This window comes from Pipistrellus kuhlii, unplaced genomic scaffold (assembly GCF_014108245.1).
Source record: "Pipistrellus kuhlii isolate mPipKuh1 unplaced genomic scaffold, mPipKuh1.p scaffold_m20_p_6, whole genome shotgun sequence".
Taxonomy (NCBI): Eukaryota; Metazoa; Chordata; class Mammalia; order Chiroptera; family Vespertilionidae; genus Pipistrellus; species Pipistrellus kuhlii.
In genome coordinates this window covers 80,484,183-80,512,028 of record NW_023425562.1, presented here as the reverse complement: position 1 = coordinate 80,512,028, position 27,846 = coordinate 80,484,183, and the positions used below count along the sequence as shown (strand labels likewise).

The following is a 27,846-nucleotide window of genomic DNA, read 5'->3' as shown; positions in this document are numbered from 1 at the left end:
AAGAGGGTGCAGGAAGAGAGTAACCAAAGAACTCAACTGCATATATGCATTACCTATGGACACAGACAATAGGGTGGTGAAGGCTTGGGATAGGGTGGGAACCTGATGGATGGGGATAATAATGGGGGGGGGGGGGGGGGAAGGGGCATTTGTAATACTCGCAACAATAAAAATTTTTTTAAAAGAAAAAAAATTTCCCCCAGAACAGTATTCTACTGAAACAAACTGAGAATCCTCTTGAAATTGCAAGCTATATTTTAATACATTTTTATATCCACCCTCCAAATTTTAATTTGTTAGGTAAGTATACTCTGGAAAGATAATCTGACGATAGGAAGGTCAAAGCTTGAATTTCTGCCTTCATTTTAGAGTCTGCCATTATTTCAATCTGTCAATAAAAGTAAAATATAGTCATACCAGAGTTCTTTGATACAGTTCTGGCATCTCAACAAACTGGTAAACCTAGACTTGTTTCATTCTTCAAAACCATGGGCATTAGTCCTTAGAGTCAGCCAGAATATTCTAGAGCTGTAACAACTAAGAATGTGAAGGGACTAACCAGTATGGATACCTTCAATAACCAGGAAAACTCTAGCATCTTTCTAACTACATTCTCTTCTTTTTTCCTTTCATAAACTACGATGCATCCATAGACTATGGGTACATAACTATGATGAGGATATAAATAGACCAGTTCCATCTAGGTAATCTCATCTATCAGCATCCATGATTCAATGTTTCAACAATCATACTATCAGACAATACCCATCTTAGTTGTTGGTTACATAGATTTCAAGGAGGATGATCTCAAAATATTATGTGAATGGCTGCTACTAAAGTAAAATTCAATCAAACATGAAGCACTCAAATTTAAAAAAACAAACACACTCATACTTCTTTTCTCCAAAATGGTTGATAAGTAACATAAGGTCTCTTCAATATACTGTCAAGTTTCATTTGGTCCCGTTTTGTCAATGGAATTAAAGAATCTTTAGGTATATTTAACCTAGAAAAAAACAGATGAAAAAATTAGTAAAAAATAGTATTCCTATCACTTGAAGGTCATGTTTCATTCATATTTACAAGAAACTCAAAAATCAGAGATAAGAAAATTAATACAGATATACCCTTTAAGTCCAGAATTTTGGGGATCTGGCATGTCCTAGACTAGGGGTGTCGAACTCAATCAGAGAAGGGGCCAAAATCTAAAATCCAGCCTAAATCGCAGGCCAAATGGTTTACTGAACAGTCATAAACTGTCATTGTGATGGAAACGCAGCGGAGTGCAGTGATGACAGCGCGGTGCGGGCCACATTGCAAGGCCTGGCGGGACGGATTTGGCCCGTGGGCCTTGTGTTTGACACATGTGTCCTAGACCAAGAAGTGATCAAGTTCATAGTGGAATTCTGTTATAAGTATGGCATGGTTTTCTTCATGCCATACTCACAGGATAACAGGAAGATAAATATTGGTTATAAAACAAATGATGCCCTGGCCTGTATGGCCTCAGTGGTTAGAGCATGGCCCGCACACTGAAGGGTTGAGGGTTTGATTCCTAGTCCAGGGCACATAACTAGGTTGCAGGTTTGATCCCTGGATCCAGTCAGGGTGCATGTGGGAAGCAATCAATGGATGTGTCTCTCAGACACACTGATGTTTTTCTCTCTCTCTCTCCCTCTCCCTCTCCATCTTCTTCTTCCTTCCTCTCCCTCTCCCTTTCTTCCTTTTTCACTCTCTGCCCCTTCTTCTTTTCTACTCTCTCTAAAAAAATTACTGGAAAAAATATCCTTGGGTAAGGATTAATAAAAATACAAACAAGCCTGGCTGTGGTGGATAAGTGGTTGAGTGTCAACCTATGAACCAGGAGATCATAGTTCCATTTCTGGTCGGAGCACGTGCCTGGTTGCAGGCTAGGTCCCCAGTGTGTGGGGCATGCAGGAGACAGCTGATCAATGATTCTCTCTCATCACTGATGTTTCTATCTTTTTCTCCCTTTATCTCTGAAGTAAATGAAATATTAAAACAAACAATAAATGATGATAGCACTAACATCACATATATGCACACCAAGACAGCTCCAGAGCAGTGAGGTCCAATATGGGTGCCACAGTGAAACTCACTGTGGGATTTTAGTTTCCACTGAGTACTTAATTCTTTGTAATCACTGAGAATTTTCTGGTCCTTGGAAATTAATCACTTTTCACTTATGTGCAACGTGTGCACAAGCATACACGAACACCTACCTAGTTTTAAATTTGAAAAAGTAAAATGCAATTTCATCTTGTTTTAAAAATAGACCATGAGAAGTCTGGATTTATGGTGTGGACTACTTTTGAAGTCATAAGTCCTGGATTTCCTGGGAGAGCTCCAAACAGTCTTTTTCAATGTTTCCATAATTATGACCACTTGCCAGTGGCAGCTCATGGAAAGGGTGACAATTTGATTGAAAGGGGGGCCTAGAGGATTTTCCTTGATGCCTTGTTTGTGTAGCTACTACATTGTTTTTATCTTTGATTGTACATTTATTTGGAGTGACTTTTGAGGGCACTAAAGGAATTATGAGTCACAGCGAATTTTTCTCCAAGCCCTCCACTTTAATGCTTATCAGAGCATTTGTCTTAAATTTGTGTTAGAAATAATATCCATACAAATATATCTCTCTCCTGAGGGATTTGGACCATGACATATTACATGAAACTGAACAGAACTTTGATTCACTAGAGTGTAAATATTCAAAGATCAAAAATTAAATGTTTTCTCTTATGCCCTTGTTTTGTAACAAGTGGCAATCACCCAAAACCTGTTCATATTCCATATTTAGAAAACAAGTGCCCATTACCAAGGTCCACCCATTGTTTAAAGAAATTCAATCAACATGTTAAAGTTCATTCTCATTGGCCAATTACAGTAATAATAAAATATTTTAAAATATCCCACCAATAGAAATGAATAAAAGTGACTGTCTTATGCTAAGGGACAGGTGGGTTTTTACTCTCCAGGGAAAGCAAAATAATTAACCCATCCAGAGGGCAGCAAAAGCCTGGAGAGTGTGCATACCCTTTGACCCAGCCATCCTGGGAATTCAGCCTATGGGACTCATTAAAGCTGGAGGCAAAGATTCAGTTACAAGAGGGTCCATTAAAGCGCTATCAGAAGAGATCTGGAAACCACCCAAACATCTGACTTTGAGGGATTGGCTGAACCAGTATATCTAGAATGTGAACTAAGTAATATATTGTAAGGCATTAAACTGCAGCTGGAGAAGATAAATGTACTTACTGACAGGGAAAAGTGATTTCAGTGTGTTGTGTGAGAAAAGGAGATTACAAAATAATTTATAATATCAGTCCATTTTTGTGAAGAGCTATGATTATGCACAGAAAATAATCTAAAGCTGTTCACCTGTTTGTTATCTTGTGAGTGAATATTTTTTCTATAACAAATGTATATAGTAGATGTGACAAACAAGCTACTCAAACTGTATGTAATCTTAAAATGAAGTTTTTTTTATGAAATTAAAAATTTAAATCTATGATAAAATTGATTCATGTCAAATGATGTCAGTGATGACCATTTAAACAGATTCAATGTCTTACACTTTCCAAGTATAATAAATTTCAAAATATTTTCATAGTAAAAGTAAAACAAAAAATGTTTTCTAGCTAGCTGAAAACTTAATTAACCAAATTCATTTAGGCATTTTAGCAGCTGAAACAGAAACATTGATGAATTTAATTCATAATTATATAATACTTAGTCACAATGAACAATGTAAATAAAAGGCAGTAAGGACTTTTCCCTTGTAGTGTGACTTTTGAGGCTTATTGTGACATATCAAAATGAGTCATTATTTTAAAGATCCCAGTTTTACTAAACCATCTAACCTTTTAATATCCGAAGGGAGGAGACCCAGCCATCTAATAGCTGGAACTGTGAGATTATGCGCTTCAAAAGACATAGACTAAAATAAAGAGCAAAAGTGCATTAGATAAAGCTAAATTTCAGAGAACTAGCATACTCATTTTGCAGCCAAATTTTTTACTTATCAATAACAAATACGAAAGGTTTCATGTCCTCAGAGCCCACAGAAGCGAGAAAATCACCGAAGCTTCACTGAAGGGTTTCAAACTGCTCTGTAGTATTTCTGGATTGACTTTCTATAAAGTAAAACTACAAAGGGACCCCCCTGACCTGCAGTTATTACTGTATTACTCTGACTTCATATCTCAACACCTTGCTCCAACATCCTTTTCATCTGCTCTAGACATATATGTCAGGGGCAAGACACTCAGGGAGTGTACCAGTGGCTCCCAAACTTGACTATGCATCAGAACCACTTGGAGGGGCTGTTCTCAGAGACACGGATTCGGTGGATTCAATAGGACTGGAGAGGGGCTGTGATTTGCATTTCTAACAAGTTCCCAAATGATACTGATGATTCACTAGTGTAGTCCAGGCCACAATTTAAAAACCACAGTTGCAGACTCTAGTGGTGAAACTGGTCCTTATGGTGGGAGAAAGGGAATAGGCCAAGACAGAATTTAAGGCTACAGATAATGTTCAGAGTATTTTTGGCCATCAGACAATGTTGTTACCCTGAGGCCCAAGGTTACTTCAGCAGCCAGTAGAGTGGAGGATATTAATGCCTCCTGCCCACAGCTAATCTCACTCTGTCATCTGTCATTGCTCTGGTCATGCTGGAAGCTGGAATCACAGCCACAGAAACAGACTGGCCCTAGACCAGGACAGTAGCTCCCCTGGAAACTAGTAAACCTCCACTTACTAGGGGCTGATAAGTAAATGCAGAAATAACCTCAATGAATATAAAATACCTTCACAGTGAGAATAAAACAACAGTTTTTCTTTACTTACCATAGATCCGTACTTATAAATGCACATTATTTCTATGCCTGTTAAAAGAGAGTCAACTTTAAAATTAGACTTCTTATCTAATTCTAGATTAGATAATTTGCACTCTCAAATTATGTCTAACATCTGAAAATTTTATTTTTGTGGACCTTACCAAGGAAGAATTTATTGTTCAGTTTAATATGGCTAAAATAGCAATAATTTGCCGAAACCGGTTTGGCTCAGTGGATAGAGCGTTGGCCTGCGAACTGAAAGGTCCCAGATTTGATTCCGGTCAAGGGTATGTACATTGGTTGTGGGCACATCCCCAGTGGGGTATGTGCAAGAGGCAGCTGATCGATGATTCTCTCTCACCGATGTTTCTACCTCTCTATCCTTCTCTCTTCCTCTCTGTAAAAAATCAATAAAATTAAAATAAATAAATCAAATAAAATAGCAATAATTTGTCTCAAATGATTACAGTCATTAAGTTTTATCTAATAATCATATTCTTTAAAAATATTTATGGAAGTGTTCTAAGAGCAGAACAACACAATACTACAAATATGACTTAATTCTAACTGCATCAAATATAAACGATAAATCACCATGTGGGTCAGCATCTACAAGAGTGAAAATGGGGATGTGAAATGTGTCCCACAGCTTCTTGACTAAAAGTCTGGTGTTCAGATCAGGCACTCCCTTCCCCTAAAAGCAAGATACAAATTATGCATTTTAATCACAGTAGAATGAAATCTATAACATCCTTTTCTTATTAATCATGTAAAAGTTATATTCCCTCACTTTAAATTTCAGATGGTGGGAGACTAGTGTTGTCTATGAAAAATGTACAATATGTACAACAAGGTGAAAAAGCTCATCTGCATTCATAACTTTGATGAGCTTATGAATCAAAGTAAGCTTTGATTCATAAGTAAGCTGAATAAGTCCCGAATCTCTGTGGCTTAGGGCTCTTTAACACTTACAAGGTTATAGAAATTTATTAACTATAAAGCAATTACAAAAGAACCTGGCCAAACTTTAGGATTTAATAAACCTAAGTGGTAAAATAATATTATATATTAAAAAATAACTATGTAGAAAAGTAGCTTACTAAGCATTGCAAAAGTGTTAAGAGAGAAAAGCAGGAAAACCAAGGGTCAGAGAAGGAAGCAAGTAGAGAGATAATTGGATGGGCTTCCCATTGGACAGCTTTGAGTTTGAATTCCCTCTGTCATTCATTGGTGGTTGACATCGGGCCAGTTAGTTTCATTGAGCTGTGGCTTTATTTATAAAATTTGGGCCAAGGAGTGCACCACAGAACACCCCTAGCAAGAGATCACTCCCAGGGTTTAAATACAACCTCTATTGTTTATGAGGTCCTAATCTGCATTTTCCATCTCCACTTCCACCTAGGTTCCACTAGGATTCCCTGCTATCATCTCAAATTTCTAAAACTTTACTCAAAATTTTTCTTCCTCAAAGGACTAAGCCTTCCTGCTACTTGTCCTGTAGCTGTCAACTGGTAATGTGGGTCCATACATTACATCAGGGTCACTTTGACTCATTCCTCTATCCTGTGGTCACCAAGTCCTTTTGAATTGGCCTTAGAAATGCCCTTTGTTTCAGTCCTTTCTCCTTAACCATTCCTCACTCCTGACGCCTTCTGACAGGCTCACTGACTCCAGAGCTCTCCTCTCCATCTAATTGTTGGCTCAGCCACAAGAATCATTTTCTTCCTCACCAATCCTAAACCTTCTGTTTGGATGCCACTAAGTCAGGATGCCTCCTTGGGTGTGGCCAGGCCTCCCAAGTCTCCCTACAGCTGCCAGACACCCTGCTTCCTCTCCAGGACAGCTCTCCTCGTTGCTTCCACAAACACCACAATTATTGTTAATCTAATAAGCCAGAATAATTTTGAATAGATGAGCTTTTTTTCCTTTATAAACCTAGGTTTCTATAAATTAGAAGAAAGCCAGGACAACAGAGAGGAATCTGATCTATTTTGTTATTCTGTCTTCATTCTACCTACCCACACCCCAAACTTCCTTTTTTCTGCCCTCTTTCTTTCCTACTCCAGCCCATATCATATCATCCATCAAGTTTTACAAATTCCTCCCACATTATCCTGCAGCAGGAAGTTTACTATCCTTTGCTAACTGATGTCGGTAGTGCCCTACGTGTTATCTCAATGTAGTCTCCTGTTTTCTTTGCTGTTCTTTAAACATTTAGTCTTTTTTTTTTTAAAGCAGGTTCCTTTTGACTGACTTGATGAAATTACTTGGTACCCAAACCTGTATGAGGAAAACAAGGAGTATCTCTTGTCTATTCAACCCTGCCCAAAGCTATGCTGTTACCCTATTACAGTTGAGACAAGTAGCCCCTGTCAAATAGCATCATACTATAAGAGGATGTTGTCCAAGCTGTTTAGATAACAGCATAAACTCCTCTTATCAATCACCAAAGGACTATGTTAATGTTGGAACTGTAGTAAAGGCATGTAATATACCGTAACCATGATGCATGGAGACAGTTTGTTGCAAAAGTTGTCATCTAGCAGTCGCTGAAATGTTGCATCTTTTTCTACAATCAATAGAAATTTCCCATTTGTAATTAAATCTGTGAAGTGTAGGCAAATTTAAGGAAAGAGTATTTCAATTTAACCAGTAACTACATAATGGTCCCTACAGATCAATTCAAAAGCAGCTACATATGTAGTATTTTCATTTTTACCTTGAAATATGTAACATATCTATTCATATATGTAGTTATGAATATTCATATATGTAGTTATGTCTCTCCTACCAAGTGATGAACTCCTAAAAAAATCCTACAGAAGGGACTGTGGAGTGTTCATCTTGACCACTATATGGTCTAGCTTGTTGGTTACACATCAGAAAGCTTGATTTATCAAAGTAACAAATGCATGAACATTCTAGAATTTTAAATAGTTTTTAATTCAAAGGATACTCCGAATTCCTTGAATATTAGATGGCACAGCAACAGCCTACATTAAAAAAAATGAGACAGCTTTTTAGATACAAAGAAAGTATAACCACATTTTAGGTTTTATCACAAAAATCCAGTATTTTCATTTTTTAAAAATATACCTGTCATCAGAGGTTTACATCTCAATAAGAAAACAATAGGAAACAGATTTATCCTTTAGTAAGGAAACAGCACAGACCCAAACTACTTCCCAGGAGATGAGAATTTCTTGGAAACTTTTCGGATATGTGCCTTAAAGAGCAGAAATAAGTGAAGGAAAGACTTCCTTATGCAGGCTTTCATAGGCATCAGCTTCCTCCTTTCCAAACTGATGAGCTGGCCCTTTCAAACTGCTGTGCTTGTTCAGTATTGAGGGCCTTCTATGCATCAAAGCCGAGCTGAATAGTTTAGGTTTAAATAAATTAATTTCAGAACCAGAAACTTTTATGAAGTTTACCTACATAACCATGCTAACAGGGTCAAACCATACTCTACCTGAAAACAAAAGTACATTTTTTAAGGAAATCTGTGCATTTATTTCAATGACATTTGACAAATGACATATTTTAAAACTATATTGACATATTTTAAAACTATTCATATACCTATTTATTCATCCTTCAGTTTTATTTTATTTGTTTTTGTTTTGTTATTCCTCACCCAAGGATATTTTGTCCATTGATTTTTAGAGAGAGTAGAAGAAAGGGAGGAGTAAATAAGTGCAAAGGGAGTAGGTAGAGAGAGGAAGGGAAAGAGAAGAGAAGGAGGGAGCAAAGGGGAAAGAGAGAGACATCAATGTGAAACAGACACATGAATTGGTTGCCTTCAGCAGGTGCCCCAACCCGGGCTGGGATCAAATCTGTGCCCTTGACTGGGAATCAAACCCTAGGCCCTTTGGAGTGTGGTTGGTGTGTGGGCTGGTACTCTAACCACTGAGCGAGCAAAACTATTTTAAAATCTTAAGCTCCAAATTACATAACAAGCAGGAAATAAAATACATTTCTAAAACAATGGATCTGAAAGGGAGTTAAAGTATGTGAAAACATTAAGAATACTTACTGTTGTACAGCTACAATTCACTTTGGTGCCATCTTCCTCGATATACCCTAAATTGCCAGCAATTAAACCCTTTGATGTAGATAACTAAAAAAAAGGGAAAAAATACATATTTGAAAAATTTTTCATGACTATATTTTGTGCTTCACAGTATGTACATTCCTCATATACACCTGCTATCATTTAGCTCAGATTGTAATTTAAGAGATAAAAGAAAAATATGTCAGAGTATTTAGGATTGAAACATTTTTGGTAATTCATCTATTTTGGTTCACTCATCTAAGGAAAAACATTGAGACTAGATATTTAAATTTATAGTGAGAAAAATATAGTATCAAAATTTATCAAAAGAAGGCACAGATCACATTCATTTTTTATTACAATTTTTATACAAACATTTTGTCTTAAAATAAGATGCTTTGCCCGGCTGGTGTGGCTCAGTGGTTGAGCGTCAACCTATGAACCAGGAGGTCATGGCTGGATTCTGGGTCAGGGCACATGCCTAGGTTGGGGGCTCAAACCCCAGTAGGGGGCATGCAAGAGGCAGCCAGTCAATGCTTCTCTCTCATAATTGATGTTTTTCTCTCTCCCTCTCCCTTCCTCTCTGAAATCTATAAAAATATATATTTTTTAAAAAGATGTTTTATATTAAATGGTACTTACTATATGTAAACACCTCCTTGGCACTTTTAACATACAGGAAATGTCGTTGATAATGCTGTCCACAACAGTCTGGTTACCAAAGAGTTGGCTGTCAGTGTAATATAGGTCTCTATAAAATTTAAAAAAATATTTTTTTAATTAACTATATTTTCTTTGAATATAACAGGATTGGAGTATCATTTAAAGAAAGCTTTAACTGGATGAATCACACATATAAACAAAATAATCTATTACTTATAATGTAGTTTGACATAACTTTTCAAAACATACTAATATAATGAAAGTCAGTTTAAGTCTCACATTGCATTTTAAATAGTAATTGACCACAAAATATACTTACCTTTTGGTTGCATAAGTGTTGCTCTGCACTAATTTATAAATCATGGACAATATTTTAAGAATTAGAGCTGGAAATAAGATACAATAAACAAGTTACTCATCATTTCTCTGACTAATTCAAAACATTTAACTGTTGCCAGTTACTTTCCATAACATTACGAAAAGTAATCTTTCCAAAACAGAAGTGTTAAGTACAGAATATAATTGCCTGAAGAATTCGATAAAATTAATTGCTCAATGAACAGCAAAACTGAGAGAATACTTTTCCACTCAATCATGTACCTTAAAATTTTATTTTGGAATTACAATTTACTTCCATGGTTAATGACAATGCAAAATTCTATACATTTATTTCAAGTACAGAGTACTATGAAAGAACAAATAAAATTATTTAACTAGGAATAATGAAAACCCCTAAGATAACCAAATACTTTTAATCCTAAAAGCTAAGAATGATAAACTTACCAAAATTTTTAACTGATTTTAGTGAATCACTTTTGATTTTTCTTGTGGTACAATGAGATACCATGTGAAGACCCACAGAATCTTCAAACCTGTCATTTTGTTTAAAGCAAGGGAATAAAAAGAGTTAATTTCTGAATACCAAACAATATACACGTAATGGACTCATCTGCAAATAATTTAAATCCACATTTCTTTGTAATTTAAGTACCAAAGCTTTAGGATAATCTAATTATAAGCTCAAATAATTCCAGGTGATAATAGGATAACTGGTTTGTGACATATAGAGACACTAAAACAAACTGTTTAAAATAAATGAATTATAGACCTTTGATTACAATGTGTGTGTGTCTGTGTATTTCTTTCCTGGGAAAACATTTAGTGTATGTGAATTACTTCCAAATATTTCACAATTTTATTAGCATTTTGATAATTTTAACAATTTATTCATTTAATAATGTTACTCAATAAGTTTTGAAATATGTAATTTCTGATTTACCTCTGAAGTTACGTTAAATTAAATCATTTATATTTGGTTGTTAAATTGAACTACCTAGCCTGTCCTAAAGGGGGCAGAAAGCATCAGGCAAATAGGCCAGTTGTCAAGGGGCTTCTTACTCACTTTGCAAAATAATGAAGCAAAATATGATTCAAAAGCTTACATTTTAAATTAACTATATTGATCATAAAGTAATAGTAATGCTGAGCCTCAAAATTACTTTTATTCTGTTTCTATAACTCTCACTGATAACTATTTTTGTAGTGTTTTTCATTATTTAGTGGAAAGATTCTACAGGCTGAGGATCTCAAAAACAAATAAACTATGTTTCTAGGTTCTAGGAATTTGATAAAACTGTTTGCTGATTTTGCCCACTTGGACATATGCCTGAGCAGGGGAAGATCTGTTGGGAGAAAGAGCCTTCGAAACATGCTCTATGTTCAGGACGCATTTATTTTGGTCTCTGTATCAGGATTGGTTGTAGGTCCCCTGCACAAGTGGTTTACTTTCTCAGTATAGATGAGAATTGCCCCCTTCGAGTGCTGGGAAGCTTAGATCTCAGTTTGGAGCCTATTTTTAGCAGAACTGAAAGACTTTATCATATGCATTTTGAATTCTAACCTTTTTCAGAGCTCCAATCTTTCTTCCTAGCATTATTTTCCTTTTGCCTTATCTTTCACTCCTTACTTCTAGTTTACATAACCTGCCTAAATGGTATGTATTTTGTAAACTTCCTCAAATCCTCTTTTTTTTTATTAGATACAAAGAAAGTATAATCACATTTAAAAGCAATAACAACAAAAATGAAATCTGACTAGAACTCTAACTTCAATAAATTCAAATAATGACATTTATAAATTTTAAAATGCAAAATGCCCACTTTATATTTTCCCAGCTTGATCTGTTGTCAATCGTGAATGCAGGTGCTTCATTTCTTGCTAAGCTTGTAATCACATCTTGGATAACATTTTCTATAGATGCAAGAACCTCAGAACTGGAACAATAAACATACTATGATTCAATCTTAATTCTAAATTAGGCCTTTACAGTATGTAGCATTTCCCCAGAGCAATATGGAAATCATTTTTGTTTCATTGGTTGTTTTTGAAGACTAGGCAATCCATGTCAATAATGACATCTCTCACTAAATTCTAATGTCAGTACTGCATTAAAATAACACTATCGTGGTTACCTAAGAGAAATTTCGTTTGCTTGTAATTTTACTTTCAAACAATTACCTATTGAAGTAGTATCTCCTTTTCAGATTAATGACTAGACAATACAATTTATAAATATACTATAGGCCCGGTGCATGAATTCGTGCATGGGTGGGGTCCAGCCAGCCTGCCCTATTGGGGTCAATTGGGCTGGCCAGGGGAAGGGGACACAGGTGGTTGGCCTGCAGGCCCTACCTCCTGGTCAAATCCCTGGTAGAGGGGGTAATTTGCATATTCGCCTTTTATTATATAGGATTTTAATATACTTTTCATGTTAACCTACTTAAATACAAATTCATTGGGTTAAAATACTACTACTTCAATTAAAAATGTCATATTGACTTTGAATTTATATTTTCCCCCAAAACTGCAGTGCAAAAGTATTTCAAAAGAAACACTTCTTTTTGTAGCAAATTTCCCTAATTGATCTCATGACTTAGATCAGCCCATTTGAATTTTAGTGATACTAAAAAGAAAAAAAAGTTTTAATCACTACCACAAAAACTTGGCAACTCTTATACCACTTTACAGTAAACTTTACAGCAGTTTTCTGTCAACTGACTTTTAATTTCACACACCATCAGCTTCAAAAAATGCGGTTCCCGGTTTGGCTCAGTGGTAGAGTCTGCGGACTGAAAGGTCCCAGGTTCGATTCCGGTCAAGGGCATGTACTTGAGTTGCGGGCACATCCCCAGTAGGGGGATGTGCAAGAGGCAGTTGGTCGATGTTTCTCTCTCATCGACGTTTCTAGCTCTCTATATCTCTCCCTTCCTCTCTGTAAAAAAATCAATAAAATATATATTTTTTAAAAATTCGGTTCCATTATAAGCACCATTAGCATATTGCCTAGGATGGAAAGTAAAATCTAGCCAATGGGCAAAATTTACACTTAATTTTAGATACTTCTAATTTCCACAGGAACCTACTGTCTTCAAAAACACAAGTATCAGAAAATAAATTTAAAACATTTGGTAATTTCTAATCTCGACAGGTAGAAACTGACTCAAATATCTCATTTTTTTCCAGTTTGAAAAAAAAGTTGGACAATACTGTGACCAACTCTGAGATACAATCAGATTAATTTATGTCTTTAATGTAAACAAGGGACCTCCACTCCCTTCTTTCCCTCATCCTCATAAATCCTCCCTCAAACTAAATCCTTACGTAAGAAATTGTTCGCTTGTGGGTTTTCCTTTCTTTCTTATTGTGTGTGCGCGCGCGCGCGCGTGTGTGTGTGTGTGTGTGTGTGTGTATGTTTGATAGTTGGTTTGACTTACCAAAAAAACAAACAAACAAACAAAACCCACAAAAAAACAAAAAACACACCAGCCATTTGCGTAGGCCGAAAAACTTTGCTGATAAACCAGAAAAGCAGATCAAGGAAGCAAAAACAACAGAGCATTTGAAGTAAGAGTTGGCAATAATAAACATATTTTCTGTAGTTAATTCCAAGTTGGGTGGCTGCAGAATCGCTTTAATTGATTTTATCAACACCACACTCTGAGCTTTATTGATATTAAAATCATTTAAAATATGTACTCTGTCTTCACTTCCAAGTCAAGAAAACTGTTGTTTTGTTATAAAACACTTAAAAATGTGTTGACTTCCTTGTTCATTTTTATAAAACACACTCAGAGAACTCACAACATTCATTTTCTCTCCCTCTCTTTTAGAAAGAAAATCCTGAAAACTAAGGTTAATATTTTTATCCCTTTTTTTTTTTTTTCTTCCTGTGCCCTAAACTTCCTGAGTAAGGATCTCAGGAAACCCGCCAGCCCTGTAGGGGGATGCTTCCGGAACGTTCTAGAGCGGGAACATTCCAGAAAGCAGCAGGGCAGGGGTAGGTGGGGGCGGGGTGTCACTAGGCTTTTGGGGAGTCCAAAATAAGAATTGAAAGCTGAAAAGGGAAGGAGCGCTAAGAAAGGTGCCAAGGGACCGCCCCCCCCCCCCCCCCCCCCCCCCGCAGCCTCAATATGGAACCCTCTCGCTTTCCACCCTCGGGTGTGTGCGCCACAACAGAACCCTAATACCTGGAGGCCAGGCGTGTCCCGCTGCCTGCGGGCTCCCTGCCCCCTCTCTTCAGGAGGGCCAGCAGGGATGCCCTGTGCTGGTCCAAAACCTCAAAAAACGAGGCCTCAGGCCCCATGGGCGCAAAGGCCATGACAACAGACGCCAAGGAAGAGCCCCGGGTGCGCCAATCCACCTGGGCCCCAATGGCTCCTCCGCGTGGGCAGAGCGCATGCCTGGGGGCGGCCCTTTCCCGCGCTTCCTGGCCGAGGCCTCCTGCACATGCGCACACTTTACACCCGCCCAAGCGAGCCGCACAGGCGCATGCGCATAGCACCCCCTTTGAGAGGCATGTGCTGCCCGCAGGACTGTAAGGCCGGTCACACCTGAGTGTTGGCTCCTTCCTGGAGCATGGTCTGCCAAGCAACGGGGACCAGCAAGGTAAACTTGGGATGCTGGACCTAGATTTCATTGAGATCATTTTGTGGGGTTTTGTTTTGTGTTTTTTTGGTCTGTTTAGGGAAAGCAGTACCAGAGATTTGTCATTATCGTCAATAGTTATGGCGACTCAGCTGTGTGACAGATCCAGTGCTGGGCCCTGGGCTCAGCTGGGAGCAGAGCAAACTGCATTCCTGCCCTCAGGAATCGTGGGCTTACAGAGCCTGGTTCACTCAGCCTCTCTCTTTGTCTCCTCATCACCCTGAAGGTTCCTCGTGGGCTCAGGGCAGTTTTGCAGGTAAGGGTAAAGGAAGGTCCCCAAGTTTAGGCAGGCGTGGGTCAACATTTAGCAAATTACCGTATTTTTCGGACCATAAGACGCTCCGGACCATAAGACGCACCAGTTTTTAGAGAAGGGAAATGAAGAAAAAAAGATTCTGAAACAAATAGTGTCCTAAAATATTTTATGTGCATTAAAACCCAACATCACAGTCATAAACACATGTAATCAACCCTGTAAAGCACATGTGTCAAACACAAGGCCCGAGGGCCAAATCCGTCCCGCCAGGCCTTGCAATGTGGCCCACACCGCGCTGTCATCACTGCACTCCGCTGCGTTTCCATCACAATGACAGTTTATGACTGTTCAGTAAACCATTCGGCCCACGATTTAGGCTGGATTTTAGATTTTGGCCCCTTCTCTGATTGAGTTCGACACCCCTACTGTAAAGTAAACAGCAGCATTTAGAACCATTTTAGAGCCGGGCAAGCACACAGGGACCACACAGAGCCGGGCAAGTAAAAAAACTTTTTTTTTAAAGTATATGTGTAGGCTATATTTGGACCATAAGATGCAGGGACTCCCCCCACCACTTCTGGGGAAAAAAAAGTGCGTCTTATGGTCCGAAAAATACGGTAAAATACTGGACACTCAGATAATTTCGAATCTCAGATAAGCACCCAATACCTTTTTTTTTTTTTTTTTTTTTTTAAGGGTAACTAGGTCCCATGTAATCTCTAGGACATACTTTTTAATTGGTTTCAAAGAGAGGAAGGGAGAGGTAGAGAAAGGTAAAAACATCAATGATGAGAGAGAATCATTGACGGCTGCCTCCTGCAAGCCCCCCTACTGGGGATTGAGCCCACAACCGGGACATGTGCCCTGACAGGGAATTGAACCCGGACCTCCTGAGTCATAGATGGACCCTCAAACACTGAGCCACATGGACTGGGCTCTGGGACATACTTTTATAAATAATGTATTGTTCTGAAATTTGAATTTAGTTGACCTCGGGCATTTCATCTAGCAATCCTGCCCTTGCGCCCTAGGTGACCTGCACCTTTCTCCCTGCCCTCTTCCCGCCCTCTGGAGCACAAGAGAGGGATTCTGAAGCCCCAGGCTAGGAGTCCTTTGTCTCTGGGGTGATGTCCTTGAGAGAGGACAGGGGGAAGAGACCCTGGAGCAAGTTGGCTCCCAGGTTTGTGGGAGCCTGGCCTGGCGGGGGCCTGGGGACTCAGCCCCAGAAAAGCCACCGATGGCAGGCCCACTAAAAAAACCTAGTTTGTTTTCTCAGTTCCTGGTTATTGGGTAGTTTTGAAACCTGCTTTTTCATCATCAATAATGGCCTTCCTCTGTTCATAATGATGGCCGCCTGCCAGTGCCAAGCACTGTGCCGAGGGCCTTTGTTACTGTTAACACTTATACTTGCTCAGTTACTGTTATCACATGCACTTGCTCACCATGTACCATGAGCGAGGAAATGTTAGGTACTGAGGACACAGCTGTGAACAAGGCAGGCAGAGTCCATGCCCTTTGGGAGGGGGCACTGGGATTAGTAGATAAACACAGGAATAAAGAAGTGATAGGATCAGAAGTAGATTTAAATTAACAATCCTAAACTGCATAAATTTTTATCTCCATTTCACAGATGAAGAAACTGGGAGGCATGGAGAGGTTGAGCCATTTGTGCAAGATTGTACACAGTAAGTGATGGAGCCAAGAGGCAAATTTGGACTCCAAATTTGAGCTCTTACTACTAGGGTACGAGGCCCTGCTGATGGTCTGGCTGGGAACACATCTTCATTTTGTACAGGTTTCTGGTGATGGGATTGTGAAAGGGCCCAGGCTGTGTGGGGCACAGGGAGGAGATTTAAAACACTGGCCTCTGCGTTTTCATCTTTCAGAGGTGGCCATTGCAACAGGTGGGCTCTCCTTTATTATCGTCAATGAGGAACAAATACAGGCCTTTGAAGGGAGAGGCCCAGTCAATGACATCTGTGAGACTTGTTCGCTGGGAGGTGCCTTTCTTCTGGGACCAGAGCATCCGTCCGTTTGTCTCTCTTGACACAGACCCTTCATTATCACAGATCACTACACTCAGCTAGGGACCAGTGGCCTCACTAAATCGGCCATGAAATGAAAGGTCCTGAGCTGAGTGGGGGCACAGGGAGGAGATCAAAACAGTGAAGGAAACAGATGCATCATAAACCTGGCATTCCCGCCAGAGAAACCACAAGGTGCGGACTTGAAAGGTTCCCACTGGGGCAGAGCAAGCTTGGAGGCATTTATCGCATCCTTGCAGGCAGCTGTGGCTCTGCCTCCAGGTGTCCAGCCCACTCAGGTAACATGCAGGCATGGTGTGCACTACCTCCACATCAAAGTCAGTGGCCCCTGGCTGTGAGAGGGAACCAGAAAAACATTCCACCCCTAGCAACAGACTGCAGCTGAAACTGGCAGCTGCCACTTTGCAGGGCACGCTGTGGGCTAACCCCCGTCCCTGCTGCAGCCACTCACTATTTTACCTTGATCTATGCCCTCTGGACTTGGCCATCCTTCATATCCTGGAGTTACTCCCTTTAGTCCGGGGGCCTCTGCACTTGCTCTTCCCTTAGCATCTTGGAATGCTTTCTCCTTTTTTTCTCCCTATTCTCTGCGTCCCTCCCCACAATCAGCCTGGCTCATTCTTCTGTAGCTTTCAGATATTGTTTCCCTGGACCTCCCCTAAGGAAGTCTTGACCCCTGGTTTCCCCTGTCTCAACACGTCTGCATTCCTCCACCCTGCCAGCCCCAGAAGAGCAGGAGCTGACTCATCTTCTGCTCCATAGGCCACTGTGCTTGCACACGGGAGGCACGCAGCAGTATTTGTTGAATGAATGAATGATTCCCATGGGTTTGTCTTTGTTCTCTGTTTCTGATATTCCAGGCATCTTTCTACAATGCCTGAAGAAACATAATTTTTTTATATGAATAAGACCCCACTCTACATTCTTCTGGTATTGCTGCCCCTGGTCATAATAGTGACTGCAGTTTGCGAACACTGGGCCAAGCACTACACACATAAAAATCTCATTTACTCCCCCTCCCCATTCTACAGGGGAGAAAGCTGAGGCTCTGAGAAGTAGAAATACAATTGCTCAGTGTTCTAGAGATGCAAATGACAAAGCACTGACAGTTTCTCTGCTCTTATTTGCCATATGGAATTGCCTCAAAGTCAGGGTAATTTAGTGTTAATAAATTAATTTGCCCATGTTTCATAGCCAGTGATTATATAGCTGGGCATATGATGTAAAACAGATCAATTAAAGAAAGCTAAATTGAATTTTAATAAGATCACCTAAATATTTGTAAGCCTGTAGGTCATCTTACTGATGGAGGTATATTTGTTTGTTTTTATAGAGGAAGTGCTATGATGCATCATCATGGACCCAACACCAAGTTTCCATGACTGTAAACTCATAGTCAAATCTTTCCAGCTATATTCATCCCCTTCCTAACCCTCCCTTTAAATTATTAGGAAGCAAATCCCACGCTGAGTGACACTGGCTGGGCAATCCATAAACTATTATTTCACCCATAAGTACTTGAACATGTATCTCTCTCTTAAAAAAAAGAAAAAAGAAAGAAAAAGAAAAAGGACTCTTTTAAAAATAGTCAAAATCCTATTATCATGCCAAAACATATGTTCACAATCATCTCTAAATAACATCAGATATCCCATCACTGTTGAAATTCCCCAATTCATGAATTGTTTTTATAGCTTGTTCTTTCCAAGTGCAGATAAGGTCCACCCATTCATGGCTATTTATTGATAAGTCTCTTAAATCTCTTGAATTCTACAGGTTCCTCTCTTTTCTTTCCTTGCAATTTATTTTTTAAAGTATGTTTTTATTGATTTCAAAGAGGAAGAGAGAGGGAGAAATAGACAGACACATTAATGATGAGAGAGAATCATTGATCGGCTGTCTCCCACATCCCTGTAGTAGGGACCCAGCTCACAACCTGGGCATGTGCCCTAAGCTCCTGGTTCATAGGTCAACACTCAACCACTAAGCCATGCCGGCTGGGCCTTTCCTTGCATTTTATTTGTTAAAGGCACTAAAACTTTCATCTAGAAAGATTTGTATGATTAAGAGGTTATGGATTGTCCACCAAGCCAGTGTTGCACAGTGATTAAACATCGACCTATGAACCAAGTTATCAGAGTTTGATTCCTGGTTGGGCACATGCCTAGGATGAGGGCTCAATCCCTAGTGTGGGGCTTGCAGGAAGCAGCCAATCAATGATTCTCTCTCATCGTTGATATGTCTATCTCTCTTTTCCTTTCTCTTCCTTTCTGAAATCAATAAAAAATATTTTTTACAAAAAGAGTTTATGGATTGTGCCCTGGCCTATGTGGCTCAGTGGGTTAAGCATTGTCCCATGCACTAAGAGATCATTGATTTGTTTTCAGGTCAGAGCACATATCCATGTTGCAGGCTTAATCCCCAGTAGGAGGCGTTCAGTAGGCAACCAATGAATGTTTCTCTCTTTCCCTCTCCTTTTCTCTCTCTCGCTAAAATCAATAAGAACATATTTTAAAAATTAAAAAAAGATGGCTGTCCATTGTGGCTTAGTGATTGAGCATCGACCTATGAACCAGAAGGTTATGGTTCCATTCACAGTTAAGGCACATGCCTGGGTTGCAGGCTCAATCCCCAGTAGAGGCCATGCAAGAAGCAGTAAATCAATGATTCTCTCTCATCATTGATGTTTCTATCTCTCTCTCTCCCCCTTCCTCTCTGAAATCAATAAAATATATATCTATATATATAAAAGCCTAAGCGACCGTTCGGCCATCTAATTGGTAGCTATGACATGCACTGACCACCAGGAGGCAGATGCTCAATGCAGGAGCTGCCAAGCTGCGGTGACTTGGCAGCTGCGGTTCTTGGGTGATGTACCCAGAACCAGAAAGGAGAGAGCCCAATTTTGGGGTGCGTCGCCCAAGAACCACCCTTTTGCAAACTGGGATCCCTCAGAGGATGTTGGAGAGTTGGTTTCAGCCTGATTCCCGCAGGCCAGGCTGAAGGACCCCACTGGTGTACAAATCTGTAGATATGGCCTCTAGTTTTATTTAATAAAAGGCTAATATGCAAATTGATAGAACAGCAGAACGACCAGTCAGTATGACACTCACTGACCACCAGGGGGCAGATGCTCAACGCAGGAGCTGCCCCATGGTGGTCAGTGCACTCCCACAAAGGGAGCACTGCTCAAACAGAAACTGGGCTCATGGCTGGCGAGCACAGCAGCGGAGGTGGGGAGCAGCCCTGAGCTGTCAGCCAGACATTCCCCAAGGGCCCTTGGACTGCAAGAGGGTGCAGGCAGGGATGAGGAACATCCCTCTCAAAGTGCATGATTTTCATGCACCGTGCCTCTAGTCTATAATAAAAGTGCAATATGCTAATTAGACTGGACAGCCCAATGATCTTCCGGATGTCATTCCGGACATCCTTCCCGATGGAGCTGTGGTGACAGGGCCGAGGCAGAGGTGGTTGGGCAATCAGGCTGGCAGGCAAGCAGTTAGAGGCTATCAGGCAGACAGAGTGGTTAGGGATGATCAGGCAGGCAGGTGAGCGGGTAGGAGCTAGCAATCCTGGATTGTGAGAGGGTCCAGGCTGGGCTGAGGGACACAAATTTCATGCACTGGGCCTCTAGTGTGTGTGTGTGTGTGTGTGTGTGTGTGTGTGTGTGTGTGTGTATATATATATATATATATATATATATATATATATATATATATATATGAATTTGTGAATTGCAACCCTGTAGTATCATTTAGCATGTTTTTCCATCCCTGGTAGTTCCTGTAAATTGGTGATTAGATTTAGGAGCTTGACTGTTTCTGGTTTGATTTTTTTTCTTTAGTAAAAATATTTCATAGGTGGTGTGAAATATTCATGACCTCCAGTAGAACCCTCCAGGACTTCTACAGCTGGGGCCTCCAAGTGGAGAAGTTCTGAGTGAGTCTGAGCCTCTCATTAACAGAAGGAGAAGCCAAGCCCGGGAGGTTCAATGGTATTCACCAAAGCCCCAGCATAGAAGACCAGCTCAGAGGAGGAAATCTGGGGAGAGCTTTAGAGTTGTTCTGTGGATTTGCAGGGAAGGCCCCCTCTCTGATTGCTAGCACACTGTGTGGCTTCTTGCACCAGCCTGAGTCATCTCTCTGCTTTTCATTTCTCTTTTCCTCATATCCCAACTGGGCTGCTAATTGCCTCCCCCCCACCCCACTTTGTTGGATTTGTTAAAGCAATGACATAGAGACACCCCACCACAACTGTCTTCCAGGCCTGCTCCAATGTCTAGTCTCTGCTTTACTTGAAAAATCAGTTGACACTAAATAGACTTGCTTTAATTGAAGGAGACTTGAAAATATTGCAGTTCATTCTTGTCCTCCCCCTCTGCTGCTGCCTTTTCGCCCTTTCCTGTTTGTTTTCCATTTTAAAGACTTCTTAGCAACTGGTTTTGATAGAAAGAGACCAGAAGTCATATTTGATACCCAAAATCAAGGTGATAAAAAAGTCCTAAAGTGTTTCCCCATTTCCGAATCTTTACTGTGCACAGGCACACGGCAGAAGGGCTTTCTGATTTACATACTGACAAATTTGTGATTAAAAACACCATTCTAGTGCCCAGGGCTCTTCTTGGCACTAAAGATTCAATAGAAAGCAAGATCACTAAGTGTCCACACACAGATGGAGAAGTCAGATTATGAAGAAAAACTACGTACATGACATGAATTCAATGAAATTAAGGATGTGTTCCAGGGAAAACAATACAGGTGTTAGGAGAGTGACTGAGTGGACAGAAACAGCAAAGAAGGTGGACAGAAGTCTGAATAATGAGTAAGAGCCAGACATGGGACGGGTGTGAGGAGTGAGTTAGGGGGAAGAACATGCACAGGTCCTGAGGAGGATGTGCTTGGAGAGTTTAAAGATCAGAGAGCAGGTCAGTGCTGCAGAGGGTGGTCAGAGAGGAGGAGGGCAAAACAACTCTAGGGCCTATAGCCAGGATGAGGAATTAGGACTATATTCTAAGGCAATGATTCCAACTTGGGCAATTTCGTCCTCACAGGACATTTGGCAATGTTGGGGGGAATTTTTGGCTGTAACAACTTGGTGACAGGAAGAGCTATTGACGTCTAGTGGGTAGTGTTCATTGCTGTTAAATATCTTACAGTGCACAGGGAAGCCCCATAGCAGAAAGTGAACCGATCCCAAATGTTTAATAGTAAAGTGCCAATGCTAGGAAAGCCTGGTCTAAAGGCAGCAGGAGGCCATTGGAGAATTTGAAGCAAGGGAATGATGTATTCTGTGCTAAGAGAGGAGAATGGATGGCAGAGAGTGACTGGGGAAAGGAAATGCGCTTGTTCTGTTGACAGTGAAACAGGGCACTGTCCTCAAAGCTGGAGAGAAGGCAAATGTTTTGAGGTTCTTTTTATTAAAGTAAGCTATGTTGAAACATGTTTCAGAAATGCTGTACACTACATTAAGATAAGCAATCTAGCATGAATTTCAGAGTAAGACAAGCTGGGTTCAAATCTTGGCTTTGCCACTTTCTAGCTGCATCATCAACGTTTCTGTGTCTCACTATCTTCATTTGTGAAATGGGGATACTCATATTAGTGTGAGGAGTGAATGAGTTAATATATGCCTGGCACATTGTGAATACTCAGTAAGCATTATGTATTATCAAAACATGTTCCTCTTAGGGGTTTTACCATGAATTGCTACAAATTGAAGGCTCTGAGAAGTCAGAAATTCTTTTTACTGATTTACATATTGATTTTAACTTGCTTAACCTGCATTCGCCAAACCTTTATTTTTTCATGAATACTCCTCACAAATACTCAGAAAACCAGAGATCCCCAGACACATTTTAAAAACAGCTTTAATAATAATGGCAGAGTAAGTGGATGCTTCATGGACACACTTCCAGGAACAAACTGGAATTACAACTAAAATACAGACAAACTTTCTGAAAAATCAACGAAGACTTGCTGGAGAGAACCTGGATAACTGAGGATGGAAAGTGGAGACCTCATAGAGACTGGTAGGAGGGGCAGAAGCACAAAAGGGCTGGCCAGGCTACCACAAAGCAATTGAAGTTCTGGAGAGATATCTCAGCTGTGGGGGAATTGCCACTGAAAACTTTGGGGTCTTTTCCCCAGTAGAAAGCACCAGATCTGAGAAGGATAACCACATAACATCTGGCTGTGAAAAGCAGCAGGGTTGCTGTCTGCCAGGGAGAGACAGCTGGAAATGCAGATACCCTCTTAAAGGGCCAATGCACAAAATTTCCTATGGAGGCACTCCCCTTGTGCTCTGGAAGAGGGAGGGCACAGTGGACTGGAAGGGTGTGTGCAAATCCAGGATCTGGGGCTCTGGGGTTAGACTTTCAGAAAGCAGACACCTTGGTTTCCTGTGCTGAGTCATTCCCTCACACAGTGGAGGTCTTTCTGACACAGACAATTGCTATATAGGTGGCTTTGCCTTGGGGGAAGACAGTTGATCCACTCTCTTGGGAAACCCTCTTATGCCATGATGCTGAGTTGCTCAGACCCATTAAGAGACAAAAATAACAATTAGCCTCTAGAAAGAAGCAATTTCCTCACCCATTGAAAAAACTTTATCGCCACACCTGTGGACAGCTGCCTGAGGGTAATTTAAGATGGTACCCTATCAGTCTATAGGCAGTCTCTGGAGGATTTGAGTCTCTGCCTGACGTAATTAGTCAGAAACAGCATTTGACACTGTCCTCCACCAGAATTTGAGAGGTGTAACAGATCTACCTAATACAGAATCACAAATGCAAAAAGGGAGCCAAAATGAGGAGACAAAGAAACAACCCCCAAATGAAAGAAAAAGAGAATTCTCCAGAAGAAAAGAAAAATGAAATGGAGATAAGAAATTTATCTGATACAGAGTTCAAAATAATGATGGTAAAGATGCTTAACAGCATGAGAAAAGATATAGTAACTATGAAAACAGAAATAGAGAATGACATAGTACAAATAAAAAACATGAAGGAAAACACAGCAGATTTGGGGAAGCAGAGGATCAAATCAGTGAATTAGAAGACAGTGTTGAAAAAATCAGAGAACTAAAAAGAAAAAACAATTAAAAAACAAACAGGAAGACAGCATAAGGGAGCTGTGGGACAACATGAAACATAACAATATTTGAATAGCAGGTGTGCCAGAAGAGGCAGAAAGGGATAGAAAACATATTTGAAGAAATAATGTCAGAAAACTTCCCTAACCTGGTAAAGGAAAAGGTTACATAAGTTCAGGAGGCACAGAGAACCCCAAGCAAGAAGAATCCAAACAAGCCCACAACCATATATATCATAATTAAAATGCCAAAAATTAAAGACAAAGGGAGAATCTTAAAGGCAGCAAGAGAAAAGCAAACTGTTACGTTCAAAGAAGCTCCCATAAGGCTGACACCTGATTTCTCATCAGAAACTCTGCAGGCCAGAAGGCAATGGCATGAAGTACTCCAGGTAGTGTAAAGCAAGGATCTGAAACCAAGAATACTATATCCATCAAGACTATTATTCAAAATAAATGGTCAAATATAGAGCTTCCCAGACCAATAAATAAGCTAAAGGAGTACATTACCACCAGGCCAGCATTACAAGAAATATTAAAGACATTGCTATAATTAGGAGAAGATATAGAGAAACCTAGGCATACAGAACTAAAATGGCAATAAATAAGTACCTGTCAATAATAACCTTAAATGTAAATGGATTAAATGCTCTCATCAAAAGACATAGGGTAGCTGAATGGATACAAAAACATGATACTACTATATGCTATCTACAAGGGACCCACCTCAGAACAAAAGAGACACACAGGATGAGAGTGAAGATATGAAAAAAAAATTTTCATGTCAATGGAGAAGAGAAAAAAGCTGGAGTATCAATACTCATATCCAAAAAATATATAGACTTCAAAATGAAGACCATCACAAGAGATAACAAAGGTCACTACGTAATACTAAAGAGATTGATCCAACAAGAGGATATAAACCTGGTAAACGTATTAGCTAATATAGAATATATATTTTTAAAAACTTTTAGATGACTTTAAGGGAGAGATCAACAATAATACAGTCATAGTAGGGGACTTTTACATCCCACTGATTTCACTGGATAAGTCTTCCAGACAAAACAATAATAATAATAAGGAAATAGTCACTCTAAAGGACACACTGAATCAGATGGATTTAATTGACACTTATGGAACATTTCACTTCAAAGCTTCAGGATATACATTTTTTCTCAAGTGCACATGGATCATTCACAAAGCTAGACCACATGTCAGGACACAAATAAGTCTATATAAGTTTAAGAAGATTGAAATCATATCAAGCATCTTCTCAGATCCAGTGGAATGAAATTAGAAATCAACGACAGCAAAAACACCCTCAAACATTCAAACACATGGAGGCTAAATAGCATGTTACTAAACAATGAATCAAGAAAGAAATCAAGTACTTCCTGTAAAGAAATGAAAATGAACACCCAACAATCCAAAATCTCAACAAAAGCAGTCTTGAGAGGGAAGTTTATAGCACTTCAGCCCTACCTCAAAAAACAAAAATAGCCGAAGCCGGTGTGGCTCAGTGGTAGAGCATTGGTCTGTGGACTGAAGGGTCCCAGGTTCGATTCCGGTCAAGGGCATGTACATTGGTTGTGGGCACATCTCCGGTAGGGGGTGTGCAAGAGGCAGCTGGTCGATGTTTCTCTCTCATCGATGTTTCTAGCTCTCTATCTCTCTCCCTTCCTCTCTGTAAAAAATCAATAAAAAAACACACACAAAAACATGCCTAATCTTTAAAAAAAAAAAATAATAATAATAATACACTATTTAATCCTATAACTTAAAGAACTAGAAACAGGACAACAAGGAAAGGCTAGAGTAAGTAGAAGGAAGGATATAATAAAGATTACAACAGAAATAAATGACACAGAAACTAAAAATAAATAAAAAAATCAATGAAACCAAGAGTTGGTTCTTTGAAATGATAAACACGATTGATGAGCCATTAGCCAGACTCATCAAGAAACAAAAAGAGAGGACACAAATAAATAAAATCAGAAACAAAAGCAGAGAAGTAACCACTCTCATACAAAGCATTGTAGGAAAATACTATGAAGAACTATATGCCAACAAGCTGGACAATGAAGATGAAATGGACAAATTCCTAGAAAAATGCAGTCTCCCAAAAATAATCAGGAAGAATCAGAAAACCTGAATAGGCCAATAACAACTGATAAAATAGAAATGGTAATAATAATAATAATAACCTCCCAGAAAAGAGAAACCAAGATGGCGGCATAGGTAAACACCTAAACTTGCTGCCTTGCACAACCATTTCAAAACTACAACTAAAAGACAAAATGGTTATCATCCAGAGGGAAGGCTGGCTGAGTGGAAATTCTATAACTAGAAGGAAAGAGAAAAGCACACTGAGACTCAGAGGAGGGGGCGGAGGTGCAGAAGTGAAGTGCAGAAGTTTGGAGGCACGCTGCAGAAAGGGCTGACAACTGAGTACACTGTTGTGTTTTTCAGTTAGGAGGGAGATACAAGCTCCCAACTGCTCTGAACTTCGACTCTGAGGACCCAGACTCATACAGGGAAAAATTGGACTGTCTGGCATCAGGTGGAACAGCTTTCTCTCAGTGGTGCTTGCAGCAATTGTTCCTGCCTGGTTCCGTGGGACACAGAGACACGGGGCCTCTTCCAAGCAGGGCTGACAGTCAGCCATTGCTGTTTGCTCCACCCTGGTGATTCCCTGAGACTCCGCCCTACCCAATTTACAAACTCACCCAAGCTGTGCACAGAGGCTTTTGCATATGAATGCCCTGGCCCTTTGCAATCTGAAACCTAACATACTGCAGCTGGGTCAAAGAGCCCCAGAGCCTCCAAAAGAAGACCCAAGACTCTACAGCAGCTTGCATTGCTTCACTGCTGGGCCTCATCTGGGCACCTCCAAACCCCAAACAAAGAGAAGGAATCTGAAGATCTCTCTGTAGCTCCTACTGGGTGGTCTCTCTCCTTGGAGAACCAAGGACCAGTATACCCAGTGGTCAGAGAGAGACCATCCAGACTATAACTCTTCAGCTCCATAAAAGAAACACTCGGGGGGTGGGGGGGTAGACTCAGTGATCACCAAAGCCCCACTGAAGCAATCTTGCCTCATAAGGGTGTCTCCAACACAGATCATAGACAAAACTGATCCTCATAGCCAATTGGCCTGGAGGTCAATTCCTCCCAGTGATACCAACAACAATCAAGGCTTAACTACAAGACTGCATATAGCCCACAGAGGGGTGCACCAAGAGTGTCCACCTCAAATAATTAGGGAGGCTGAGCCACTATAACCTATGGGACACCTAGCACACAAAACCATGCTATCAATATAAGGAAGCAGCCAAAATGTGGAGACAAAGAAACAGGTCACAAATGAAAAAATGGAGGAAAGCAAACTACTGGATATAGAGTTCAAAACAATGGTTATAAGGTTACTCAAGAATCTTCTAGAAATGACCGATAAATTTAATGAGACCCTCAAGGATATGAAAAAGGACCAACTAAAAATTAAGCATACACTGATTGAAATGAAGAATAATATACTGAGATCCAACAGCAGACTAGAGGATCCCAAGAATAAGTCAAAGATTTGAAATACAAAGAAGCAAAAAACACCCAACTGGAAAAGCAAAAAGAAAAACGAATCCAAAAATATGAAGATAGAATAAGGAGCCTCTGGGACAACTTCAAGCGTACAAACATCGGAATTATGGAGGTGCCAGAAGAGAGAGAGCAAGATACTGAAAACTTATTTGAAGAAATAATGACAGAAAGCTTCCCCTTACCTGGTGAAAGATGTAGTCTCACAAGTCCAGGAAGCACAGAGAACCCCAAACAAAAGGAATCCAAAGAGGACTATACCAAGATACATCATAATTAAAATGACAAAAACAAAAGACAGAGAATA

General features: G+C 40.0%; 1 protein-coding gene across 2 annotated transcripts; it reads right to left on the bottom strand.

The window, feature by feature from the left end:
- Window positions 1-199: 199 nt before the first annotated feature.
- Window positions 200-14,247, bottom strand: SPO11 (SPO11 initiator of meiotic double stranded breaks). Of its 2 annotated transcripts, XM_036418618.1 has the most exons (13): window positions 14,103-14,247; window positions 11,736-11,849; window positions 10,360-10,448; window positions 9,896-9,962; window positions 9,556-9,664; window positions 8,896-8,979; window positions 7,819-7,855; window positions 7,358-7,467; window positions 5,457-5,556; window positions 4,873-4,910; window positions 3,885-3,961; window positions 895-1,006; window positions 200-388 (listed from the first exon to the last, which is right to left on the bottom strand). In XM_036418618.1, the coding sequence occupies exons 1-13, from the start codon at window positions 14,231-14,233 to the stop codon at window positions 269-271; spliced, it is 1,188 nt and encodes a 395-aa protein (XP_036274511.1). In that variant the 5' UTR covers window positions 14,234-14,247; the 3' UTR covers window positions 200-268. The 2 variants fall into 2 exon arrangements, with proteins under 2 accessions (XP_036274511.1, XP_036274513.1); XM_036418620.1 differs by lacking the exon at window positions 11,736-11,849.
- Between the last annotated feature and the right edge of the window lie 13,599 nt (window positions 14,248-27,846).

Bases quoted from the DNA above. Each gene is read 5' to 3' on its own strand.
- SPO11 (XM_036418618.1), bottom strand. From the start codon at position 14,233: ATGGCCTTTGCGCCCATGGGGCCTGAGGCCTCGTTTTTTGAGGTTTTG. The intron at 8,980-9,555 runs GTAAGTACCATT...CCTTTTTTTTAG, and splicing joins CAAGGAGGTGTTTACATATA to TTATCTACATCAAAGGGTTT. The intron at 3,962-4,872 runs GTAAGTAAAGAA...TCTTTATTTTAG, and splicing joins TTTATAAGTACGGATCTATG to TCTATGTCTTTTGAAGCGCA.